The 25,089-nt window shown below is 37.4% G+C and overlaps 1 protein-coding gene across 16 annotated transcripts in view; it reads left to right on the forward strand.

The window, feature by feature from the left end:
* SPINK5 (serine peptidase inhibitor Kazal type 5) overlaps nucleotides 1-25,089 on the forward strand; it is a 268,353-nt gene that overhangs the window by 191,241 nt on the left and 52,023 nt on the right. For 15 of the 16 annotated variants that reach the window (XM_055557751.1, XM_055557713.1, XM_055557706.1 and 12 more), the window contains 9 exons: nucleotides 7,824-7,951; nucleotides 9,887-9,950; nucleotides 11,053-11,180; nucleotides 12,972-13,038; nucleotides 19,215-19,342; nucleotides 21,003-21,084; nucleotides 22,441-22,568; nucleotides 23,755-23,836; nucleotides 24,934-25,061. In XM_055557751.1, the coding sequence (XP_055413726.1) occupies nucleotides 7,824-7,951; nucleotides 9,887-9,950; nucleotides 11,053-11,180; nucleotides 12,972-13,038; nucleotides 19,215-19,342; nucleotides 21,003-21,084; nucleotides 22,441-22,568; nucleotides 23,755-23,836; nucleotides 24,934-25,061 (935 nt within the window). Of the gene's footprint in view, nucleotides 1-5,803; nucleotides 6,119-7,823; nucleotides 7,952-9,886; nucleotides 9,951-11,052; nucleotides 11,181-12,971; nucleotides 13,039-19,214; nucleotides 19,343-21,002; nucleotides 21,085-22,440; nucleotides 22,569-23,754; nucleotides 23,837-24,933; nucleotides 25,062-25,089 lie in introns of those variants that run through there. The other variant, XM_055557777.1, reaches the window with a different exon arrangement.

Here is a 25,089-nt window from a genome sequence, read left to right on the forward strand (position 1 = left end):
ACTCACAAAAAAAAAAAAAAAAAAAAAAAAAAATTTACTAAGTTTATTAAAAAATCAAACTTGAGTTTGGGAACTCGATATAGTTCAGGCTACAGAGAATTTATAAATTAATTTGCATAAAATTGACTTTTTACAATAGTAACTTGCCTACGCCAAAGGCATAGAATATCATATCATTAATTCATGTAATTTTTGTGGCTTCCCTGGTGGCTCAGAGGTTAAAGTGTCTGCCTGCAATGCGGGAGACCCAGGTTCGATCCCTGGATTGGGAAGATCCCCTGGAGAAGGAAATGGCAACCCACTCCAGTATTCTTGCCTGGAGAATCCCATGGACAGAGGAGCCTGGTAGGCTACAGTCCATGGGGTTGCAAAGAGTCAGACATGACTGAGCAACTTCACTTTATGAGATCCATAAAATATTCTCCACGGGTATTTTTATGTTTTTGCTAAGACCTAGAAAATTGGCAATTTTACTGCTCTTTTGAGTGGTATTTTTGTTGTTTATGGTATTTATACCTGATTATTGTTGGCATAGACAAATTCTATTGATTTCTATAAGTTGATCTTATATTAAAAACCTTTATGATACCTTGTTAATTATTATTTTTTACATGTTAATTCTCTTGTATTTTTCTTGGAAGTTGATCACATCATCTGTAAATAACAGAAGTTCTATAACTTCCTTTTCAATTTTGTTACTTTATTTCTTTTTCTTTCCTTATATCATTGGCAATAATCTAGAGTTCATACAGTAGTTCAACAGTAGCAATGATAATGAACTTCAAACTGCCCTTTCTTGTTGTGAAGTTGCTCAGTCGTGTCTGACTCTTTGCAACCCCACAGACTGTAGCCTGCCAGGCTCCTCCGTTCATGGGATTTTCCCGACAAGAATACTGGAGTGGGTTGCCATTTCCTTCTCCAGAGGCTCTTCCCGACCCAGGGATCGAACCTGGGTCTCCCACTTTGTAGGCAGACGCTTTTACCGTCTGAGCCACCAGGGAAGTCCTTAAGATAGCCCTTTCTTGGCCCATCTTAAATGCCATATATCTACAAAGTTTCTCCATTATATATAATGCTTACTATAGGTATTTTTTTTCTGTAAACTTTAATAAGTTTAGAAGTTCCTTTCTGTTTTTATTCTTCTGAATATGTTTTCATCATTATCACATGCCTTCTTGGCAACTATTGAAATAATTTTATAATTTTTCTCTTTCAATCAATTAATATAATACATTTCTGGATAACCACACTAATGCTAAATCATTATTTTCTCAGAGTAAATCATACTAATCACATTGCATTTTTAGTACACTGTTGAATTTGCATTGTTAATTTTAGAAAATTTGAAGCTATTTTTATAAGTGAAATGAGTCTCTACTTTTCCCTTTTAATTATTCTCATGTGGTTGGGAATCAATGTAAAATTACCCTGAGGGGTGGCACTTCAAACTATTGCTGAATCAGGAGTTCAGCAAATTCCCTCCCCAAGGAACAACAATAATGCTACACAAAATTGAGTAAAATAACCACTTTAGCACTCTAGAAATTGACCAGCAGCCTATGTTAATCTGATAATCAGTTATGTTTTAAAAACTGTTGAACTTTGGATAAGAATGATGGGAGTCTATGGTCCTCTTGCTTAATAATAATCACATCTCACCCCCATGGCTTGGTTGATATGAAGGGTCTACCAAAGAAGAGAAGACTATGTGGATCAGTAACTGCATCGCCAATGTTGAAAGGGGTCTATTTAATTTGGAGTTGTGGGGAACTGTCATATCCAGAGATATTTTTGGTTGCTTCAGTAAGGAGAAAGATCTTAGGGCTGTAGCAGTAAGCATATTTCTGGCTAAGTCTTCATAAAGGGGCAGCAGAGGCAAAAAGGGACTAAGCAAGTCACAAAGTCCTGGCCAATCATGAAGCTATGTGCAAGCACTTAAAAGACACAAGAATATCCTCAAGAAAAGCAAATGCTGAGGCAGATATAAAAATAGCCTGAGTTTTTAATATTCTCCCATACATACATAGGTCCTTCTGTGGAGGATGAAAACTTTACTGGCTTTGAGAAGTTTGTGCATAAACTGTGTCCAATCATTGGCCTGCTGCTAAGTTACACAGATCTAGGGAGAAGCAGCTCTGAGACTGCACTAAAAAAGAATTAGTAGGAGACTTCTCTGGTGGTCCAGTGGCTGGGAATCTGTGCTTCCAGTGCTGGGGGCCCTGGTTCAATCCCTGGTCTGGGAGCTATATCCCACCTGCCGTGGCCGAGAGTCTGTATGCTGCGACCAAGAATCCTCATGCTGAAAGTAGGAGTCCGCGTACTACAACTAAAGATCCCTCATGCTGCAATGAAGATTGAAGATCCTGTGTGCTCCAGCTGGGACTGGGCACAGCCAAATAAATAAATAAAAGCAAATGTTAAGAAATTAGGAAACTTGAAGATAGATGAATAAAGTTTAACAGAAGTAGTACAGAAGGAAAAAAATATTGACCAAAAATGTACAGAGTCACAGAGTCCTTGAGACAAGTATATCAATACATGTGAAACAGGGATGTCAGAAATAAAAGAGGGAGACTGGATAGAAAAGTTATTTGAAGAAAACAATAGCTTAAAATGTATCAAATTACTGGGCTTCCCTGAGAGCTCAGTTGATAAAGAATCTGCCTGCAATGCAGGAGACACTGGTTCGATTCCTGGGTTGGGAAGATCCCCTGGAGAAGGGAAGGCTACCCACTCCAGTATTCTGGCCTGGAGAATTCCATGGACTGTGTAGTCCATGGGGTTGCAAAGAGTTGGACACGACTGAGTGACTTTCACTTCATGTATCAAATTGGATGAAAAAATTAATCTTTATAGTCAAGGACTTCAACAAATTCTAAATAGGATAAAGGAGATTTACAGCTAGGCTCAGGCTTCCCTGGTGGCTCAGTGGTAAATAATCTGCCTGCCTATACAGGAGATTTGAGTTCCATCCCTGGGTTGGGAAGATCCCCTGGAGAAGAAAATGCAACTCAATTCAGTATTCTTGACTGGAAAATTCCATGGACAGAGGAGCCTGGCTGGCTACAGTCCATGGGGTCACAAAAGACTCAGACATGACTTATGATTAAACAGTACCTCCACCACCACCTAGGCTCCTCATGATGAAAATGCTGAGATCAAGAAAGAATTTTAAAAGCAGCAAAAGAAAAAACAATGCATTATATATACAGGTTATAATTGATGACTGGCTTGTCATTTAAAATAATGAGGTTCAGAAGGCAATGGAATGAGATGCTCAAAGTGCTGAAAGAAAAAAAAAATGTTAACCAATATTCTATATCCACAAAAATTATCCTGTAAAATTAAGTCAAAATAAAGATATTCCCATATCAATGAAATCTGAGAGAATTTGTTGCCTACAGATTTTACAAGTAATAATATAGTTCTTTAGAAAAAGGAATGACCACCAGATGATAACCTGGAATTATACAAAGAAATAAAAAGCACTAGAAATGGTAAATATGGTATACTCTATAAATATATGTTGCTTATTTTCACCTAGCTTCTTTTGAAGATATTACATACAGCAATGATTATAATGCTGTTTTACTGGGTGTATAAATATTATATAACATATATAATAGTTATAGTACAAAAAGGGATAGAGGAAATAGAGCTACAATTAGGGCAAAGTTTCTATATTTTACTAAAATTAAGTATTAATTGGTAGTAAATAGTGATCAGTTAGGATGCTTATTATAATCACCAGAGTAACCAATCAGAAGTGACATGTATACCTCCAATTAAAAATAAATTTAAAAAAAGAAATGACATGTATAATAAATACATAAAATCAACATGAGAATAAAAGAGACACACTAGTAATATTTAACCCAAAATAAGGCAGTAGTAGAAGAATAAAGAAGTAAAAAGAATAAGAGTGTATTGAAAACAAATAGAAACATAGCATATATAGATACTATCCTATGAATAATTATATTAAGTGAAATGGTTTTGACATCCCAATCAAAACGCTGAGATTGTTATATGCTAAGAAAAAAAAGCAACTGTGCCTCTAGTACATACTCCTTGAATTCAAAGTTTTAGAAAAATGGATTTTAAAGCTATTTGAACTGGGGCATTTTGGGGAGAGAATATCTTAGACTAATATATCTGCTGCTGCTAAGTCACTTCAGTCGTGTCCGACTCTGTGTGACCCCATAAACGGCAGCCCACCAGGCTCCCCCGTCCCTGGGATTCTCCAGGCAAGAACACTGGAGTGGGTTGCCATTTCCTTCTCCAATGCATGAAAGTGAAAAATGAAAGTGAAGTCACTCAGTCGTGCCCAACTGTGGGGTGCCATTGCCTTCTCCGAGACTAATATATCAGTTAATATTTATTCATGTGTTCAACTTTCCTCCTGCTTATTATCCCAGTGTAGATATTTTATATGATTTTTATAGCCATGTCTCCATTTTGATATCCATACAGATACTCACAGTATGCTTCAACTGTGTTTCTCAATGTTGATACAATTATTTCTAATATCATTGTGCATGGGTGCTAAGTCGCTATCCTTAAACTGTTATCCTCTCTTTCATCAGTTGTACTAGAAACTATAACCTTAGATTTTTAGAAGAGCATTAATTTGCTTTTGGCTACGCTGGGTCTTCATCGCCCTGCGGACTTTTCTCTAGCTGCGCTGAGCAGGGGCTCACTCTTCAGTTGCAGCGCGTGGCTTCTCTTGAGGAACACAGGCGGCAGGTTACATGTGCTTTAGTAGTTAACTACTGAGCCACCAGAGAAGCCCAACATTAGCTTTTATATTAATTTTCTCTGTAGTTTCTGTTCTTTATGTCATTCATTTCTATTTATGTCTGCTCTGCTGCTCATTTTACAATGAATTGAGCAATACTTTGGTCTTTAAATTTTCCTTTTTTAAGTTTCATGACAAGGGTATTTGAAGGTATCGGTGATCATCTACTTCAGATTTGCTCCTGAAGTGTTTTCCTGTGTCATTCTTTGCCAGTCATTTCTTAATTTTCCTCCCTCCCAAAGTTATTTAGTAGTACATTATTTGATTTTCAAATATGCAATAATTTTTCCATTTAAAATTAACCTTTAATGTGATTGAATTATGTCCAAAGCACATAGGCCATTTGACATTGATCCTCTGGAATTTCGTAAAACTTTGTGGCCTGATAAATATTCTGCTTTTATAAATGTTTTATATGTTCTGAAAAAATTGTTTATTTTCTGTTTCTTGGATGTAGTTTTCTATTAAAATCTAATAACTTAAACATCTTAATTTTTTCCTTTGATATGTCAGTTTCTGAGAAGTGTGTGTTAAAACCTCTAATATCAGTTATTGATTTATGTAATGATTACATTATATTGCTTATTGTTTGACATATTTAGAACCTATATTATTGAATATATGCTGATGATTATTATGCTTTCTCATTATGTTCTTCCCTTATGTAATGTCCTTCTTTGTTATCTGTGATGCATTTTGGACTGAATTCTATATATTAAGTATTATTATTGTTGCTTCTGCTCTCTTCTTAGTTACTTTTCTTATCCTATTATATTTGTGTATTTTTCAACTTTAATTTTTTTTAGTAATTTTTTTTCTGCTAAAGTGAGCTAGAAAATATTCAAGGCCAAGCTTCAGCCTCTGCCTCTCCTGGTGAGTGTCAGGAGAGGACAAGGGTAAGTCCCAGAGCTGAAGGTTCTAGAACCAGTGTTGCTAACTCTAGTTTGCTGCCTCTTGACCAGGTCAGGAATCCAGCTCTCAGAAATTGTCAGCATCAGGAAGAGGTGTTCTCTGTGGGCTGTGATCCACCAGCCCTTGGAGTTTGGAGGAGGAGGTGGAGGTGGAATAGTAAATGCTTGCACCTGTTCTCACCACCTCCCAGCTGGGCTTTTCATCTGCCAACACCTGTGACTTAGTATCTGCTGTTGAGTTCATTGGTGAAGGGGCAGAGGAGGGATGGCCCCAAGCTAATTGCTTGGATCCTTATCCCCTTGCTTCTTCAGTTTCTCCAGAAATAATTTTTGAGAGACAGTCAACAGCTTTTCTTCATGTTCCTGCTTTTTCCTTATGTTCCAGCAACACGTCTCTTCCCTCTGCTCCGTAAGCAGGAGAATCTAGTTCCTATCCCCAGTCCTTTGCAATTCTCCATGCCTGGAATGTTCTTCCCACGGATCTTTAATGCCTGGCTCCTGCTCATGAATCTCATCTCACAGTAAATGTTACCTTTGCAGAAAGATCTGTCTCGACACTATATTTAAAATAGCCACCGTCTGGATGCTACATTTCATAGCACTTATTATAATTTAACGTTGTTGTGTTTACTGGCTATCTTGTCCCATTAGAATGTAAATCCCTTGGAGTATGTATTCCATTTCTCTTTTTTGCTATGCTAGGGTCATAGTCTAGTGGAATACGTAGAGACTAGTAAATATATAATGGGTTTTGAGGAATAAATGAACCGCCAAATGAATAACATAGCACATACGGCCATGGCTTATCCTGTTTTCTCTCTATTTTTAACTTCTTCTTAAACATTCGACGTGAAGATTGGGCTATGTTTAAAGATTTTCTTTTCTAGTTTAAATTCTTTTTCCTTTTTAATTGTCTTCTAGGAGAGTTCCTCAGTGTAATCTTCTATGTTCACAAGTGTATTTTACATTTGTGTCTGTGCTACTTTTATCTTTGGTATTATGTGGCATACTAGGTCATGGGACCATATTCTAAGTTTTCAAATCTATAATTAAAACATTTTGTTATGACAATAATGACATTTTTTTTGATAAATGTGATATCATATTCTTTGGTTTTAGATAGAGATTAAATACAAGTTAACGCTGTATGTTCTTTAGCTAGCGTATGTCACAATAATGAGTTGCCAAATAATGTTTCACAACTATTTCTTTCTTTCCCACCACAAGCCTGTAAAGTGGATGGGGTGTGAATTCCCATTTTTCAGATTAGGGAAGTAAGGTTCAAAGAGGTGAAGTGAGTAGGTGGCAAATCTGAGATCTGAATACTAGTCTTCAGTTGTTACCTAGTGTGGTTGATTTCCTCACCAAACAGGTTTGTCGCTTTGTATATGTCATATTATTAGAGCAGAGATTTTGGAATTGCTCTCATCATCCCTAAAAGGTGTTTAGCTTTGTTGGCTTATCAGTATAGAAAACATTTAAAATAAGAACAGCAACAACAATAATAAATGGCCAGGATATGTTTGGTACTGTTCTAAGAGCTGTATGTGTGTCAATACATTTAAATATCTTCATAATCCTGAGAATCTGGTAATATATGCATTTTACAAATGAGGACTCGACAGCATAGAGTGGTTAAGTAACTGTCCCAAATCACACAACTAGTAAGTGGCAGATTTAAAATTATGAACCCAGCAATCTGGCTCTTAATCATTACTGTAATCTATAATACTATAAAAACTTTATTGGAGCTTATAGTTTACAGAGAGCTTTCATATCCACTGTCTACTGGACCTTATGACTACTCTGTAGAGAAGGCAGGCAGGCTTTGACAAACAGTTTTCTAAATATCAGAGAAGTGACTTGGCCCACCTCACCCACATAGCAGGTGTCTGAAATCTTACTGAAATGATTTCTTTTGAAATTAGACTATATCTCTGTTCTTGGACCATGTTTTATTATTCATTATTTTGTTAGCTCACTGCAACCTCCTTATTATATTTTCCTTCTCCACTGTATTATACTGTTGTGGGCTTAAAACATTAATCGATTTATGTATCTGAGGAATATCTTCTCTCTTACATTTTGATGTTCCTTGATTATGTCTCTTGCAGTTGAATTGTGATGATTTCAAGCAAGGAGAAGGGCCTGGGGATTTTATCTGTACCCTTGGTGGAACAGCTGTCTGTGGCACAGATGGGAAAACCTACAGTAACAGATGTGTGCTGTGTGCTATGAATGCGTGAGTATTCTCCGAAGGTTTTCTCCCTGAAGCATGTTCCCTGTATAGTTATGACACAGTTTTTGTACATCTTTAAGGTATCAATTCATTTTGTGGGAGTTAGCCATCTATAAATTATTAGGATCACTTCTTTTACTATTCTTAAGAGAAAAAATACGTATGTAATACAACACTCTATATTTAACAAAGCACACTTGTGTGCGATTTATCAGATGGTTAACACTTTCTGTGAAGTAGACAGATATCTGATATATCTGTAGCTGTATACACATACACACACAATTATATATTTATATATACATATACACGGGTTTCCCTGATAGCTCAATTGGTATTGAGTCCACCTGCAATGCAGGAGACCCTGGTTCAATTCCTGGGTCGGGAAGATCTGCTGGAGAAGGGATAGGTTAACCACTCTAGTATTCTTGGGCTTCCCTTGTGGCTCAGCTGGTAAAGAATCCGCCCGCAATGCGGGAGACCTGGGTTGGATCCCTGGGTTGGGAAGATCCTTGGAGAAGGGAAAGGCTACCCACTCCAGTATTCTGGCCTAGAGAATCTCATGGACTGTATAGTCCATGGGGTCGCAAAGAGCTGGACACGACTGAGCAACTTGCACTTCACTTCACTTCACTTCATACATATACACATCTATCTGTTTTCTTTCTACCTATCTATTTAGGTATATCTTTTTTTCATAGAGAATTATTTAATCATCAAAAGATACTTACTTACTAAATTCTCAGTAATTTATCATATTAAGGTAATGGGGCTTAATGCTTAACCCCGTCCCATCTACTCAGTGTTCACCATATATAGCTAAAGCATCTCATTGCCCTGCATTTTGTCCTTGTTCAATTCTTACTCCACCCTCAGCGCTAGGTTTGGTTATCAGTTGTCTTCAGCCAACAAGACGGCATACCTGCTTTGCAGGTTCTGGCTTATGATCTCCGTCTCGAATTGGCTGCTCTTCAGTTTTAGCAAATACAACAACCAATGTTTGAGAAGGCTAATTAGAGATGCTGATAAATATTCAGTCTTGAGGTCTACAAGCTTTGTCCCTCCTTATAATGAATATTTTTACCAAGCACAACTGAATTAAATCACTCTGATCTCTCACATGATTGCATTTTCAGAAATACACACTAAAACTGTATCTTCAACTTTCACCAAGGGTCAACATAAAGAAACAGAAAGCAAAAATAGGCACAGAAAGAACAAGTTGTTATACAAGTTGTTATTAGGAGTGCATTTGTAACACCACTATGACCACACTGTGTATTAGTTCTGACCTTGTTTTATGTGGGGAATCTTACCATGTTTTGTGTGGAGAGCTTATTTGAGCCTCTCATTTCTGGTATATGACTTTTTGATTATACAGTGAGAATCAGCTTGCTCACTGCATTTCCTTCTTAGCTCTGTCTGCTAAGAAACTCTGTAATGTCACTGGAATTCAATTTTTATATTTTCCTTCAGCTGATACCTTTTGGTATGATTTTTTTCCTATCAGTTTTAACTACTTAGTTTTTTTAAATTTTATTTTTATTATATTTTTATTGGTATATAGATGCTACAGATCTTTTTAGAATAGAAAATGTATCTTATATTTGTGCTACTATGTTCTCAGGCATGCTTTTAATGCTCTGTTAGGCAGAACAATATTAATTAGGGCCTTATGTATTTCCCATGAAAAACAAAATATTATCATAACCCCAATAAAGAATGGTAGAAAGTCTGAATCTTACCTCCAACATGCTCTCCAAATTTCTTTGACTGTAATTTATAGAAATGGGATTTCATTAGAAAGAGTAAGTAAAGGATTCAATGTGCTACCTATTTTCAAAAGCAAAGGAGGATCAAAATACAATGAACAGAAACTGCATATGCTGAGAAGTTCCATGATATTAAACTGCTGTGTCTACTAACTTTGAATTCCAGTGAAACCAGAGCTCAAGTTGGCATAAAAAGTGAAGGAGAATGTGAGAACACTAAGCCAGAACAGGTGAGGACAAATGTCAGAATGGGGGGAGACATGGGGGGACTGACTCTGACAAGAAAGAAGATGCTCTCTTCTTCCTTCTTTGATGGACGTGTTTGGAAAGAACGAATTCTTGCTGCACCGGAAGTAGAATACTGCTCATTTAGATGAAAAGCAACTGATAGCTCCTGAAACTGGAGTGGATTACTTTGGTAGTTAGACCTTTCATCTCTATTTCTGCTTTCTATGAAGAAAAGAGAAAAGAAAAGGAGGGAAGGAGGGAAAGAAAGAAGCTACATGTGTTGTACAAAGGGATCTACTTCAGCTACTGAACCTGAGTAGAAACCCCTGTCACTGACAGTCAGGATCTCAGGCAGATTACTCAACCACACTTTACCAGTGTTTCCATATCTACAACGAGAATTGGACCACATACCTTCTTTTGATGCTAAAATTCTGTGAGCCTGTGATAATAGGGGAAGTGAGTGAGTGTCTCGTACACCTCACACTTGATTTTTTATAGTTGGATGATTTTCCCAAGTCAAAATCTGGTGACCTTCCAATATGCAAGTGCAGCACTTGAGGTTACCTCCACCGAGACATTTAACACATTGTATTTTTTTTTCTTCATATTCATTTAAACTATATTTTTGTCATTTTTAAAATTGAAGTACAGTTGATTTACAATGTTGTATCAGTTTCTTCTGTACACCAAAGTGATTCAGTTACACACACACACACACATTCTTTTTAATATTCTTTTCCATTATGGTTTATCATAGGATACTCAATACAGTTCTCTGCAGCACACTGTATTTTAAAAGTCTCTTTGTATCATCCAGTAGATTGTGAACGAGTTCAGGGCAAGGACTGTGTTCTACCTTGGTTCTAGCACATCACAGGCTATCCACGTTTACTAACAAATGAATAAACAAGTAAATGAGCTCTATAGTGAACCCTGTGAATTACACAGCACTTAATGACCTGCTTCTACACACTGGCACTGCTCCAGGTAGCTAGTGTGTCCTGGGCAGAGGGCCACTGGGCTCTATAAAATTTCTGAAGACAGTGTGGTAAGCATTACCATCAGAATGGTAAATGTCAAGTTCCTTTCTCTGTTCTTCAGGATATATGTAGTGATTTTCGGCCTTATGTGAAGGATGGAAGACTTGGATGCACAAGGGAAAATGACCCAGTTCTTGGTCCTGATGGAAGGACGCACGGCAACAAGTGTGCAATGTGCGCCGAGCTTTTGTAAGTAACCTCACCCCCTTGCAGGCTCGCAGGTGAGTCTGTTGAGAATGCACTTGGTTGCTGTTCTGAGAACCACCCCACAGAGCAAGAAAGTCCTTTTCCTGAAGCATGTTATCCTTGATCTTTATAAGGTGAAATGGTCTCTGCTTCCACAGTGTCTTCTTCTCTTTTTAATTCATATTATCTGCTAATGTTTCTTAAAAGGAGTGGATAAAGTGGTTGTACTAGTTATCTAATTCAAGACTGTTAATTTGTTTAATGATAATGATTTAAATGATAGTGTTGTTTAAGGCACAATATTTCAAAATTTAAAAGGTGCTCTCTTCTGGAATAATCTAAATAAGTCATTTGACATGCACTGCTTTATTCAGGCATGTGTAGATAATCTTTCTGAAAATGGCAGTTGAAAATAATTATGTCGTGTGCCTAAATGTATTAGTTGTATAAAAGGTGGGGTGGGCTTTGTGAAAGGGAAGAACTCTTGGGTTAATCTTTCTCTCAGTGCTTGATGCTACCCTGAACACTGAGCCCCAGATATGAATAAGATCCAGTTAGTCTTTAATATTCTGGCTGTTAAACAAAGCACAGACTCTAATCTGTGTGTTAGAAAGCCTTAAATGCTCTGTTTACATTGTTGGATCTTTAAAATCAGGACAGAGAAAGACTCAACAGATTAAAGAACTTTGCACCTGTCTTTGAAAATCACAGTATGCTACTGTAGAATTCAGGCCTTCCCTGGTAGCTCAGCTGGTAAAGAATCTGCCTGCAACGCAGGAGACCCAGGTTCAATTCCTGGGCCAAGAAGATCCCCTGGGGAAGGGATAGGCTATCCACTCCAGTATTCTTGGGTATCCCTGGTGGCTCAGACTATAAAGAATCCGCCTGCAATGCAGGAGACCTGGGTTCGATCCCTGGGTTGGGAAGATCCCCTGGAGAAGGGCATGGCAACCCACTCCAGTATTCTTGCCTGGAGAATCCCCTTGGACAGAGGAGCCTGATGGGCTACAGTCCATGGGGTCACAAAGAGTCAGACATGACTGAGCGACTAAGCACAGCACATTGTGGATTTCAAGGGCGTGTCCTCTCAGGTTTACAAAGCAGAGACTAACTGGTTTCCAGACAGGAAATCATCCTCATTTCCACTTTTTTATCTACAAGGCATGTACTTTTAGTGCTCAAACCTGCCTTAATTCTGTGATTTTGTGTTTCTTTTCATTCCCTAGAGAATTTGACCTCCTTGACTCCTGGTTGGTTTCTTGCTCCATAGAACTAAGATAATCATGCCTATTTCTAAGATAAAATTGCAATTATATAATAGATCTGAAAGGATTTCCAAGCTTTGTTCAATGTAACTTTTTAGTGACAAGGGTGCTTCTACATGAAGACAAACAAATACTTTACAAGGTATAAAAAGCTATACATAAGGGTGTGTTTGACAACATGTACTTCAGATGCTTAGTTCGGTTTCATGCTTGTCACAGGATTGTTTTAAAGCTCTTGGTTCTGCTTGTTAAAGCAAGTTTTCCTGACAGTCATATGTTTGTCAATCAAGTAGTCACACCCATCCAATTTTACAGAACAAAGCTTCTAATTGACTGTCGGTGAGTCAGTTTCACACCCACCCTTATCTCTGGCAATTTTCTGGCTCAAACATTTGAGACAGGGGAAAGCTTGTCTCATGTAAGTGGATGGGTTTAGTAAGCTAGAGCACAGGGTATAGAACTGCTTAGCACAGAACTGGACATTGAAAATCTGATACAGTCATAAATCAATCAACTGTTTTCTTAACAGCTTAAAAGAAGCTGAAGAAAATGCCAAGCGAGAAAATGAAACTAGAATTCGACGTAGTGCTGAAAAGGTAAATTTCTCATCAACATAATTTAGTTCCTGTGGACATAAATATAACAACTTATACTTGAACCTTTAAGGTAATTCAGTAATGTCACGGTCCATTATTATATTGAGCTTTTTTCCTTAAAGTTCCCCAAGTTGAATTCCTGCTATACTACTCCTAGAATAATCTTCCTAGTATATTAATCATTAGATTCAACTTTAAAATAGCTTTTCCCACCTAAAGCTCAAAATGTGCAATTTCTGTCCTTGCTTAAAAAAAAAAAAAAAAAGACAAAATTTATACAAATTAAATACTATTTCATTTCCACCAGTCTTCTCTTTGGCTTAAATTACTTTTGCTTTGACTAGGTTAGTTTAAAAGGCAATATAATATAAATTTGACAGAAATAACTTTAAAACAATTCCAGAGTCTTTTCAACAGTATATTCACTGGTGTCTTCATTGTATAATCCTACTAATGCAAGTTAGTTATTCATTTTTCCATTATGGTTATTATGTTCAGAGAGGCCTGCATTTATAAAGGTCACGCTTCTAATTAAACAAAAACTTCAAATACTGATATTGTGGTTTTTAAAATACCTTTAAAATTAAGGATTTTTCAAATTATTTGATGATTTAGCTTTTCAATCTAATATAAAAAAATTATTCTTTTTGTTAATTGAATACTCACTGTAGGTAACGTAGCCTGGATTTCTTAAATCACCAAGGTTATTAAACTTTACTGTCAATGAAAATGATGGTAGTTATTTTGGTAATAAGGTTCCCTGGTGGCTCAGTGGTAAAAAAGCCACCTGCCAATGCAGAAGACATGAGTTCAATCCCTGGGTTGGGAAGGTCCCCTGGAGAAGGAAATGCCAACCCACTCCAGTATTCTTGCCTGGAGAATTCCCATGGACAGAGGAGCCTGGCAGGCTACAGTCCATGGGGTCACAAAGAGTCAGACACGACTGAGTGACCAAACAACAACAAAGTCTTTTGCTGAAAAGTGAGGACACTTGAGTTTTAGTCCTGCTCTGAGTGTGTCAAACTGAGCAACTCATCTCTTCTGTCCATGTCTCAATTTTCTTATTAGTAAAATATGGAGGCTGGGTAAATGATTTAAATCGCACCCTCCTGTTGGATTCCAATTCTGTGTCCTGCGCTCTTTTGTGCTAATATAAGGATACTATTTTTGCGGGTTGTAGGGCCTGTATTTTCCTAAAGGGACATGCAGGTCCAATTCTTGGTAGTTAAGAGCTGAACTTCCACTTTATAATGCAATTCAACGGATCAAATGTCCCACCCTAAATAGGGCACTCAGAGTTTAAGAAACACAGAACACTCGTAATTATCAATACTTTGTTCAACACTCACTGAGATTTCAAAAACACTTCTTTTGTGGTGGTTGTTAAATGTCAGTTTAACACTTTGGGTCATCTTGTGAGATCAATTTTGCATTACTTCATCAACAGACAGTTCCTTTTCCCTTGTCTTTCATCCTGTCTCAGCTACTTTTCCTTCTTTTACTCTCAATGGCTGGGGTCATTGTTTTGATGGGGTCACTAGATGTGATTTTGTTGAATGGGACTGCATTAGAGTGATGGCTCAGTATTTACCCCATGATTAACCTGTCAGTGGGTTGATCACACAGTATGTCTTTAGAATCTCCTTGGATGAATCATAACTTATAAACTGAAATTATCATTGTTTCTTTTATGGGAACCATTGAGCATTAATTTTATTACCATGCTATGATTATCAGATGACAGTCTTCTGTGTCTGTATTCCTAGATTGTTACAATCAGGAAGTTGAGAGCATACCTATTACTCCTCCAAAAACAAGTATCTTCTCATTAGATTCTCTTTTAAAGTATTCTAGTGAAATGTGAGTTATTTTTTTAAAATTAGAGAATACTAGATCTAGGAAAGGTCCTAAAGAGCAGCTGTTCTGAAAACCTCCTTTGTGTTGGTAGTGAGACTGAAGTCTCAAAGGTGAGGCGACTTTGCTATGGTTTCCCAGTGAGTTAGAGCCACAATTTAATTTCACTTCTGACTCCAAATCACATTCTTTTATTAAATAAGGTTTTTAATTGAAGTATAATTAACATACGGTATCACATTAGTTTCAGGTATGTGTCATAGTGATTCGATATATACATATATATGCCAAAATAGTTTTATTTAATTATATATATTATAAATATATAAAAAGTTTAAAATATATATTTATTCCAAAACATTACTTATAGACATCATTATTCATATATACATATATATATGCCCTCACCAAATAGAATTATATATATATATGTACACACACATATATATACACATATATATATATATATTTATGTGTATACATTTATGGCCCTCATCTAATAGAATTTTGAAAACACAGAGAGAAATACTGAAAATACTGAAAAATACTGAAAGCATCAATCAGGAAATTTGTGGATATAGACTTCTTCCGAATTTGGGGATTAAGTCGCAACCTTCTTAGGTTTTCTAAATAGATATATCTACTACTGTGGTGTTGGAGAAGACTCTTGAGAGTCCCTTGGACTGCAAGGAGGTCCAACCAGTCCATTCTGAAGGAGATCAGCCCTGGGATTTCCTTGGAAGGAATGATGCTAAAGCTGAAACTCCAGTACTTTGGCCACCTCATGCGAAGAGTTGACTCATTGGAAAAGACTCTGATGCTGGGAGGGATTGGGGGCAGGAGGAGAAGGGGACGACAGAGAATGAGATGGCTGGATGGCATCACTGACTCGATGGACGTGAATCTGAGTGAACTCTGGGAGTTGTTGATGGACAGGGAGGCCTGGCGTGCTGCGATTCATGGGGTCGCAAAGAGTCGGACACGACTGAGTGACTGAACTGAACTGAACTGAACTACTGTGGGCAAGAATCCCTTAGAAGATATGGAATAGCCCTCTTAGTCAGCAAGAGTCCGAAATGCAGTACTTGGGTGCAATCTCAGAAACCACAGAATGATCTCAGTTCATTTCCAAGGCAAACCATTCAGTGTCCCAGTAATCCAAGTATATACCCCAACCACTAATGCTGAAGAAGCTTAAGTTAAACAGTTTTATGAAGACCTACAAGACCTTCTAGAACTAATATCAAAAAAAAAAAAAAAAAAAAAGATGTCCTTTTCATCATAGGGGATTGGAAAGCAAAAGTAGGAAGTCAAGAGATACCTGGAATAACAGGAAAGTTTGGTCTTGGAATACAAAATAATGCAGGACAAAGTCTAACAGTTTTGCCAAGACAACACTCTGGTAATAGCAAGAGACGATTCTGCACTGTGACTTAGGTCAATACCTAAGTCAGATTGATTATATTTTTTGTAACCAAAGATAGAGTAGCTCTAAACAATCAGCAAAAACAGGACCAGGAGTTGACTGTGGCTCAGATCATGAACTCCTTATTGCCAAATTCAGGCTTAAATTGAAGAAACTAGGGAAAACATTAGGCCATTCAGATATGACCTAAATCAAATCCCTTACAATTATACAGTGGAAGTGACAAATAGATTCAAGGGATTAGATTTGATAGACAGTGTGCCTGAAGAACTACGGACAGAGGTCCATAACATTGTACAGGTGGTGATCAAAACCACCCCTAAGAAAAAGAAATACAAAAGGCAAAATGGCTGTCTGAGGAGGCCTTAAAAATAGCTAAGAAAAGGAGAGAAGCAAAAGGCAAAGGAGAAAAGGAAAGATATATCCATCTGAATGCAGAGTTCCAGAGAATAGCAAGGAGAGATAAGAAAGCCTTTTTAAGTGAACAATGCAAAAAAATAGAATAGGAAAGACAATAGAAAAATAGAAGAATAGAAAAACAATAGAATAGGAAAGACTAGAGATCTCTTCAAGAAAATTAGAGATACCAAGGGAACATTTCATGCAAAGATGGGCACAATAAAGGACAGAAATGGTATGCACCTAATTGAAGCAGAAGAAATTGAGAATGAGTGGAAGAATACGCAGAAGAACTATACAAAAAAGATCTTAATAACCCAGATAACCATGATAATGTGATCACTCCCCTAGGCCCAGACATCCTGAAGTGTGAAGTCAAGTGGGTCTTAGGAAACATCACTACAAAGATAGTAGAGGTGATGGAATTCCAGCTGAGCTATTTCAAACCATTAAAAATGTTGCTGTGAAAGTGCTGCACTCAGTATCCCAGCAAATCTGGAAAACTCAGCAGTGGTCACAGAACTGGAAAAGGTCAGTTTTCATTCCCAAAGAAAGACAATGCCAAAGAATATTCAAACTTCCACACAATTGCACTCATATCACATGCTAGCAAAGTAATGCTCAAAATCCTTCAAGCTAGGCTTCAACAGTGAAGTGAGAACTTCCAGATATACAAGCTGGATTTAGAAAAGGCTAAAAAGATCAAATTGCCACCATCTGCTGGATCATAGAAAAAGCAAGCGAATTCCAGAAGAAAACCTACTTCTGCTTCATTAACTATGCCAAAGCCTTTGACTGTGTGGATCACAACAAACTGTGGAAAATTCTTAAAGAGATGAGAGTACCAGACCACCTTACCTGCCTCCTGAGATATCTGTATGCAGATCAAGAAGCAGCAGTTAGGACTAGACATGGAATAACAGACTGGTTCCAAAATGGGACCAGTAATCATTTAGTATGTCAAGGCTGTATGTTGTCACCCTGCTTATTTAACTTATATGCAGAGTACATCATATGAAATGCCAAGCTGGATGGAGCACAAGCTGGAATCAAGATTGCTAGGAGAAATATCAGTAACCTCAGATATGCAGATTTCACCACCCTTATGGCAGAAAGAGAAGAAGAACTGAAGAACCTCTTGATGAAAGTGAAAGAGGAAAGTGAAAAAGCTGGCTTAAAACTCAACATTCAAAAAACAAAGATCATGGCATCCCATCCCATTACTTCATGGCAAATAGATGGGGAAACAATGGAAACAGTGACAGACTTTATTTCCTTGGGCTCCAAAATCACTGCAGACAGTGACTGCAGCCATGAGATTAAAAGATGCTTGCTCCTTGGAAGAAAAGCTATGACAAACCTAGACAGAGTATTAAAAAGCAGAGATATTACTTTGCCTACAAAGGTCCATCTAGTCAAAGCTATGTTTTTTCCCGTAGTCATGTATGGATATGAGAGGTAGATGATAAAAAAGACTGAGTGCCAAAGAATTGATGCCGTCTAACTGTGGTGCTGAAGACTCTTGAGAGTCCTTTAGACTGCAAGGAGATCAAACCAGTCAATCCTAAAGAAAATCAACTGTAAATATTCATTGGAAGGACTGATGCTGAAGCTGAAGCTCCAATACTTTGGCCACCTGATGGGAAGAGCCAACTCGTTGGAAAAGACCCTGATGCTGGGAAAGATTGAGGGCAGGAGTAGAAGGAGACGACAGAGGATGAGATGGTTGGTTTTCATCACTGACTCAATGGACATGATCTTGAGCAAACTCCAGGAGATGGCGAAGGACAGGGAATCCTGGAGTGCTGTAGTCCATGGGGTCACAAATAGTCAGACATGACTGAGCAACTGAACAGCAACAAAAGATAAAGATTAGTCTTGATGGCCCACAATTCTAAGTGAAAAGTGAAGAAAATTAGGTTCACTCTTTGAGGTTTCCACGTGCAGTGTTAGAAATGAGCACTGATGAGGAAGAGTAAATTAAAATGATCCACAGAGTGAAAAACAGAGTAAGCATACTGTTGGATGCCATCTTATTTCTTTTCCCTTGCAGATTATGCAGATTGTTCTTGACTTGTTCCTATTAAGCAGCTCTTAAATATCTTATCTCACAGATTCTATATTCTGCTTATTGGCAACATTTCTCTTGTCTTGGCTGCTGTGTTTTGTTATGTTCTTATTCTTTGGAACCCCATGACAGACCTTTTATTTTTTTCACAGATTTGAAAGTTAACAGTAACTATCTGATCTTAGAAAATATTTCCTCAGCCTGATTCTTTCCTAGGCTCTTTTACCTTTTAGTATATGAACCACACAGTAGATACAAGTACCAAGTAATTTGACAATATAATTTCTATTTTCTCATTAACTCCCCTTAATATATGTGTTTATTAGCACCTTCTGGATATAACATTCTTTGAAAATAAATACATGATGTACATTTTTCTAGGTTAAAGGGTAGAAAAGTGCGAAATGTAATTACTTGTCTTTTTTAAAGGATCTTTGCAAGGAATATGAAAATCAAGTGAGGAATGGAAGACTTTTCTGTACACGGGAAAGTGACCCTGTCCGTGGCCCTGATGGCAGGATACATGGCAACAAATGTGCCCTGTGTGCTGAAATTTTGTAAGTATAGATGTGGTTTCTTTGGAGTGACTCAAAAGGTGAAGTAAAGATTGACTAAAATGATGGGATAAGAACAGTGTTTATGGGAAGATTTGCTGTTGAGAACTTCTGAGCAATGTTATATCCTCTACAGATCATAATACCACCTAACAAGCAAGCTCTAATATTTCTTTTTTAATACAAGTGGATTCTAGTTTCCAGTGAGATGACTGGATCACAAAATACTTGTTACCATTTCTTCCCATCACCTTTGTAAGCCTTCTTGTGGGCTAGTCATAGTGTGTGTGTGCTCAGTCATGTCCCACTCTTTGCAAACCTATGTACAGATCGAGAGTTAAAAGTAGGCACCAGGACTGATTATTTTCCTTCAGTTATTACCACATTAGGGCTTCTCAAGTGGTGCAGTGGTAAAGAATCTGCCTGCCAATGCAGGAGACACAAGAGATGTGGATTTGTTCCCTGGGTCAGGAAGATCCCCTGCAATAGGAAATGGCAACCTGCTCCAGTATTCTTGCCTGGGAAATTCCATGGACAGAGCAGCCTGGAGGGCTATACAGTCCTTAGGGTTGCAAAAGAGTTGGACGTAATTAAGCAACTGAGCACACACATACATACATTCCCCCACTGTGGCAGAATAGATGGGATGCCCACAAAAAAATTCATGTTCATATGTGAACTAGATTAACTCTATCTTTTCATCTTGGACATCTGGCCCTGGGAAAAGAGCAGATCCCACAACACATAAATTAGGACATATATAAAGATGGCTCAGGAAAGGTCTCATCACACTTTCTTTCAGATCCTTGAACTCTATAAGCTCTTTCCTTTGAACTGCTAGTTCTTCTGTTGGTCAGCTAATGTCTCTTCTGTGTATTTCATATCAAAATTATACTTTCTTGGATAAGGTCTCTTAAAATCACTAATTAAATTCAATCTTTATAACATTTAATAGTTTTATAACAATCATAATAGTTTATATTTGTATAATTATTTCTAGTACTATCTATCGACTATCACTCTGCTCTACTGGTCTGTAAGTTCTAAGAAGATAGAATATGTGCTCATATTGCAAAGTACTCTATGCCCAGGGTGCTATCTAATGCTTGCCAGAAAATAATTACTAACCAAATGTTGAATAAATAATGGATGAATGTATGGACAAAGATCCTGGCTCTCAAGAAGCTTTTTTAAGGCTAACAGCAATACATGGATGTGTATGCACGTGTGCACATGTGTATGCGTGCACACACACTCTCTCTGCCAAAGAGAATGAAAACTATCCTATAAGAGAAGAAAATCCAATATGAAAACACAGTAAAAGATGTATAACTCATTTCCATTCTGAGGTATGGGATGTCTTCTTAAAGAAGGTAGAATTTAAGTTGGGGGAGATTTAAAAGAGAAGATGACAAAAAAAAAAAAAAAGATTGCTACAATGGGAAGAAATGGCAAACAGCAAACTTGAAGGCAAAATGAAAGGGGTTCTTTGGGAAAATAGTAAAGATTTCAATTTAATCAGGGCTTTAGGGTGATTTGAAACTGTTTGTTCTAAAACTCAGGAACACTTAGTTGTTTGTTTCTACCTGCATCTAAATGACTGTTTTGCTGCTTGAAGATTCAAAACATCTATATTCATTCCCCTTTTCATTTCTGTCTCCAGCAAACAGCAGTTTTCAGAAGAAAAAAATAAAGCAGATGAAATCTTGAAAAAGGATAATGAAAAAGCTAAAAGAGATACTGAGGTAAGGATTAGTTTGATCAACTTAGTTATGACTTTTATAGGGTGTGTGTGTGTGCCTTTTACTCCAGAATGGAATGGCTACCTGCTCCAATATTTTGACCTAGAGAATTCTATGGACTGTATATAGGCCATGGGGTTGCAAAGAGTCGGACACAACCTAGCAACTTTCACTCACTCACTCACCATCTTAGCTCAGACACCTACCAGCTTTCCTTTGCACTGATGCATAGGCATCCTGCCTGGTCTCTATACTTCTAGCCAGCATCCTCCTCAATCCTCAAGATTCATCTTCCATGTTGTTTTCAGAGTAGGAAACATCCACGAACCAATGGCATTATGGAAATCTAATGTTTAAAGTATACTGGGCCATTTCACTCCATGAAGAAACTCTACTTAACATAGCTCACTCCCTTAGTCCACCTTCTGTCTTCACATAACTCTTATTGTTAAGGTCTCAGTTTCAGTTGCTTTCTCCTTTCAATTCTGTGTTACAAAGGCCTTTTGATTTTAGCTATCAAATGCCCCCCAGCTATCCTTTTATGTTTCATTTTCAGTTTCTTCCTTCTTCTCTTTCCCTTCCTTCCCTCTCCCTCCCTCCCTTGTCTTCTAGAGTTTCCCTAACTTCAGTCTTTAGTCACCTAAACCCTCCACACATCTGACTGGACAAATTTTTTTATAACAAAAATCTGATTAGATTTTTCTCTGCTATAAATATTGTTTTCCTGTTTCCGATGAATAAAGTGCAGACGTCTTTTCAAAGTTTAGTGGTCTGTTTCTGACTTATCTTCAAATTCTCCTTTTGACCAGTTCCCAAACCTTCCTCTTTGTGTCCTGATAATTCTTTAGCCATTGTACTCATGGCTGTGATAGATTATCTGAAAATAACCTGTTCTTTTACACCTCTGGCTTTGCATATCATAATTCCTCCTGGAGTACATTTTTGCCACATTGTTTTCCTAGACACATTCTAAAGATACAACTCATGTATAAGTTCTTCTGTGAACTTCCTTGAATCATTCTTTCCTTTATGCTGGTGCACACTTAACTTTAGACATGTGTCATATCCCTTAGCTTTTCATATTGTAATCCCTTATCCTCTTCATTCAACATAAAAGGGCCAAATCACATTCATATTTAATCCCTCTAACTTAATACATTTGTTGAATACTTAAGTGAATGAATCTTTTAAGGAGAAATATCACAAATTTTAGAAAATTCTAAACCCTAAAAGTTTTATTTTTGATCCTTAATTCCTCTTTTCTAACATCTTTGATAAAGAATATCATACATTTATAAAGAATATCATACATTTATAAACAAAGAACCATCTCTAAACTGTCTGATTTCCATTATTCAGAAACTGTGCAGTGAGTATCAGGATCGTGCCAAGAATGGAGTACTTTTCTGTACCAGAGAAAACGACCCTGTTCGTGGACCAGATGGGAAAATGCATGGCAACCTGTGTTCCATGTGTCAAGCCTTCTAGTGAGTATAGACTTTTAGAATGTTGAGGAGTAAAAGGATCCTACAGTAATTTAATAGAACTAGCCTGTTTTCAGAACTGGGGACGGAGCTACAGAAGTTACACGGAGAATATTAATAATAGAGGCGGGAGTACGTATCTAGAGCTATTTATGCCAAGATGTCTGTTTCCCCCAACATCTATTCCTTCGCACTGGAACATCCTGATTTACACAAATATCAAATTCTCCTACTGCTGAAGCTTCATATTGTGAACCTGTTGTACAAGTTTATAGGCATTTAGTCTTCCCCAAATTAACACATAAACTGCAGAAATTGATTATTAAAGTTGCCCATGAAACATCCATGAACTCATAAAATAACAGTACATGTTGCTTTTTATACTGTGACATTTCTCAGTAAGTTATAATTGAGTTTGGTTTCAAAATCTGGGATTGGGCTCAGTTTATTTGATTGAGTTCAGATTAAGTAGTTCACTATATTTAGTTTGACCTTTTGCTTTGACTGACAACCATGTATAGTTGAAATACCATCAGTTAACTGTACATATCATACAATTCCATTGTAGAGAACAAACAGGCTCATTTGGCTTATCAAGGTATGGCCATTATTAATCTTTTTCTATCCATCCTACATTTCCTTATAGAGAACACAGTCCTGAGTAGGCAGTACATATAAATTGAATGAATAAATCTAGGGTATACATGAGGTGGTAGATTGAACATAGACTTGAGGAAAGTTCTTGGTTAGCTGTGGTCATGTCCTGAGATCACAAGCAAAGCCCTCACTACTTCACCTTGTCTCTGAAACAAGGGGACCAGTCGGTGGGCTTTGTTAAGGCCACTTTCAGCCTCCAGGGGTAATGTCACCAAGCTAGTAGTTTTGGTATCTCCTTGATGAATGCTGATGATGTTCCTTTTCTGAGCGTGGTCAATAAAGGTAATTTTCAGAAAGCAAGTCTCCCAGTATTGCTATCTTTATTTCAATGTTAAACAGAAACTATGAAGAAGATAAGGTACTTTACCACAATGGAGGCTGTTGTGTGCTGTTTCTCATTAATATGTAGTGATAAAGGGGCCACGTTGCTCCTTCCTAAGGATGGAGGACAGATTAGCAGTGCAGGAACATGGAGAAGCCATTGCCTGGGTTTGGTTCTATGGATCTGTCCTTTTTCCACCCCCTCATTCAGCCAAGCAGAAGCTGAAGAAAAGAAAAAGGCTGAAGCAAAAGCAAGAAGTAAAAGAGAATCTGGAAAAGCACCCTCATATGCAGTGAGTAGACTATAATTTGAACACACTTCAAAGAACCTAAATGCTGGCATACTGCCCTGCAAAAATCCCCAGAAAACCTTAACCCTTCAATCTAGAGATGACATTGAGATGCATGCTATGCAGACTGATCAATTCTTGCTGCTTCAGAGACTAACTCTGTACAATGAAAAGGACTTATTTGCAGTCTGGGGAAAAAAAAATGAGTACTAGTTCTACTTTTATCATGTAACAGACTGGACTAGCTTTTGCTACTCAGTTTTCAGAGACACTTGGTGTGTATTTTCTACAGGTGAATTTTTGAAATTTCACCTCTGAGTTGGGTTAAAAAATACCTTGCACACCTGGAAAAAACATGGTTTTTACCTTTGAAATGCTACAATATTCATTTTCATGGACCTATGTAAGTTATTTTAAATGATAAAAGTCGAATCCTCCTTTTCTAATTTTTTTTTTCCTTATCCAGCCATTCTCCCTAACACAGCTGGACTAAAGTTTCAAAATATCAACCAGATCATAATACTTATCTTCTTAAAATGCACAAATAACTCATTATCAACTGAAGGATGCATTTTAGTCTCCTTAGCTCTTATTTGGCTCCGTACTGCTGTTCAGAAATTCACATGCTGCTATATATGCCATGTAGTCTCCAACATGTGCCCCTCAGCTCATTTTAGCAATCTCAAATGTATATTTCTCAATCTATTTCTTAACCAGGAAAATCCTACTTACTCTTCAAAGTCTCACTCAAATTATTGTAATTCCCAGAAAACATCTTCCCTGATTTCCACAATCAGATTTCATGGTCCCAACATTTGGGTTCTCAGATTTTCTTGGACCTGTATGTGTGTACTTGTTTCATCCTATGTCTAGTAGAGTTTACTTGCCTCCCTCTTTTATTATGCATCCTCTGATGTCTTGTTTGTTTCCGTCTCTTAGCAAATCATGAGTTTTGCTCCTTGAGTTGAATTTTATATTTGAGAGAAACACAACTAAAGTCCTGGACTCAAAAGATTAGTTTCTACCAGTGGAAATGCTTTGAACTTCTGCTTTGAATGGGGATGAAATGTATTTCTAGATTACCTTCTCTATTTTGGCAGGAGGTGTGCAGTGAATACCGCCAGTTTGTGAGAAATGGGAAACTCCCATGCACCAGAGAGAACGATCCTGTCCAGGGCCCAGATGGGAAGATGCATGGCAACACCTGCTCCATGTGTGAGGCCTTCTTGTGAGTAGAGCAGATGCTGGGAAAATGA

This window comes from Bubalus kerabau, chromosome 1, assembly GCF_029407905.1.
Source record: "Bubalus kerabau isolate K-KA32 ecotype Philippines breed swamp buffalo chromosome 1, PCC_UOA_SB_1v2, whole genome shotgun sequence".
Lineage (NCBI taxonomy): Eukaryota > Metazoa > Chordata > Mammalia > Artiodactyla > Bovidae > Bubalus > Bubalus kerabau.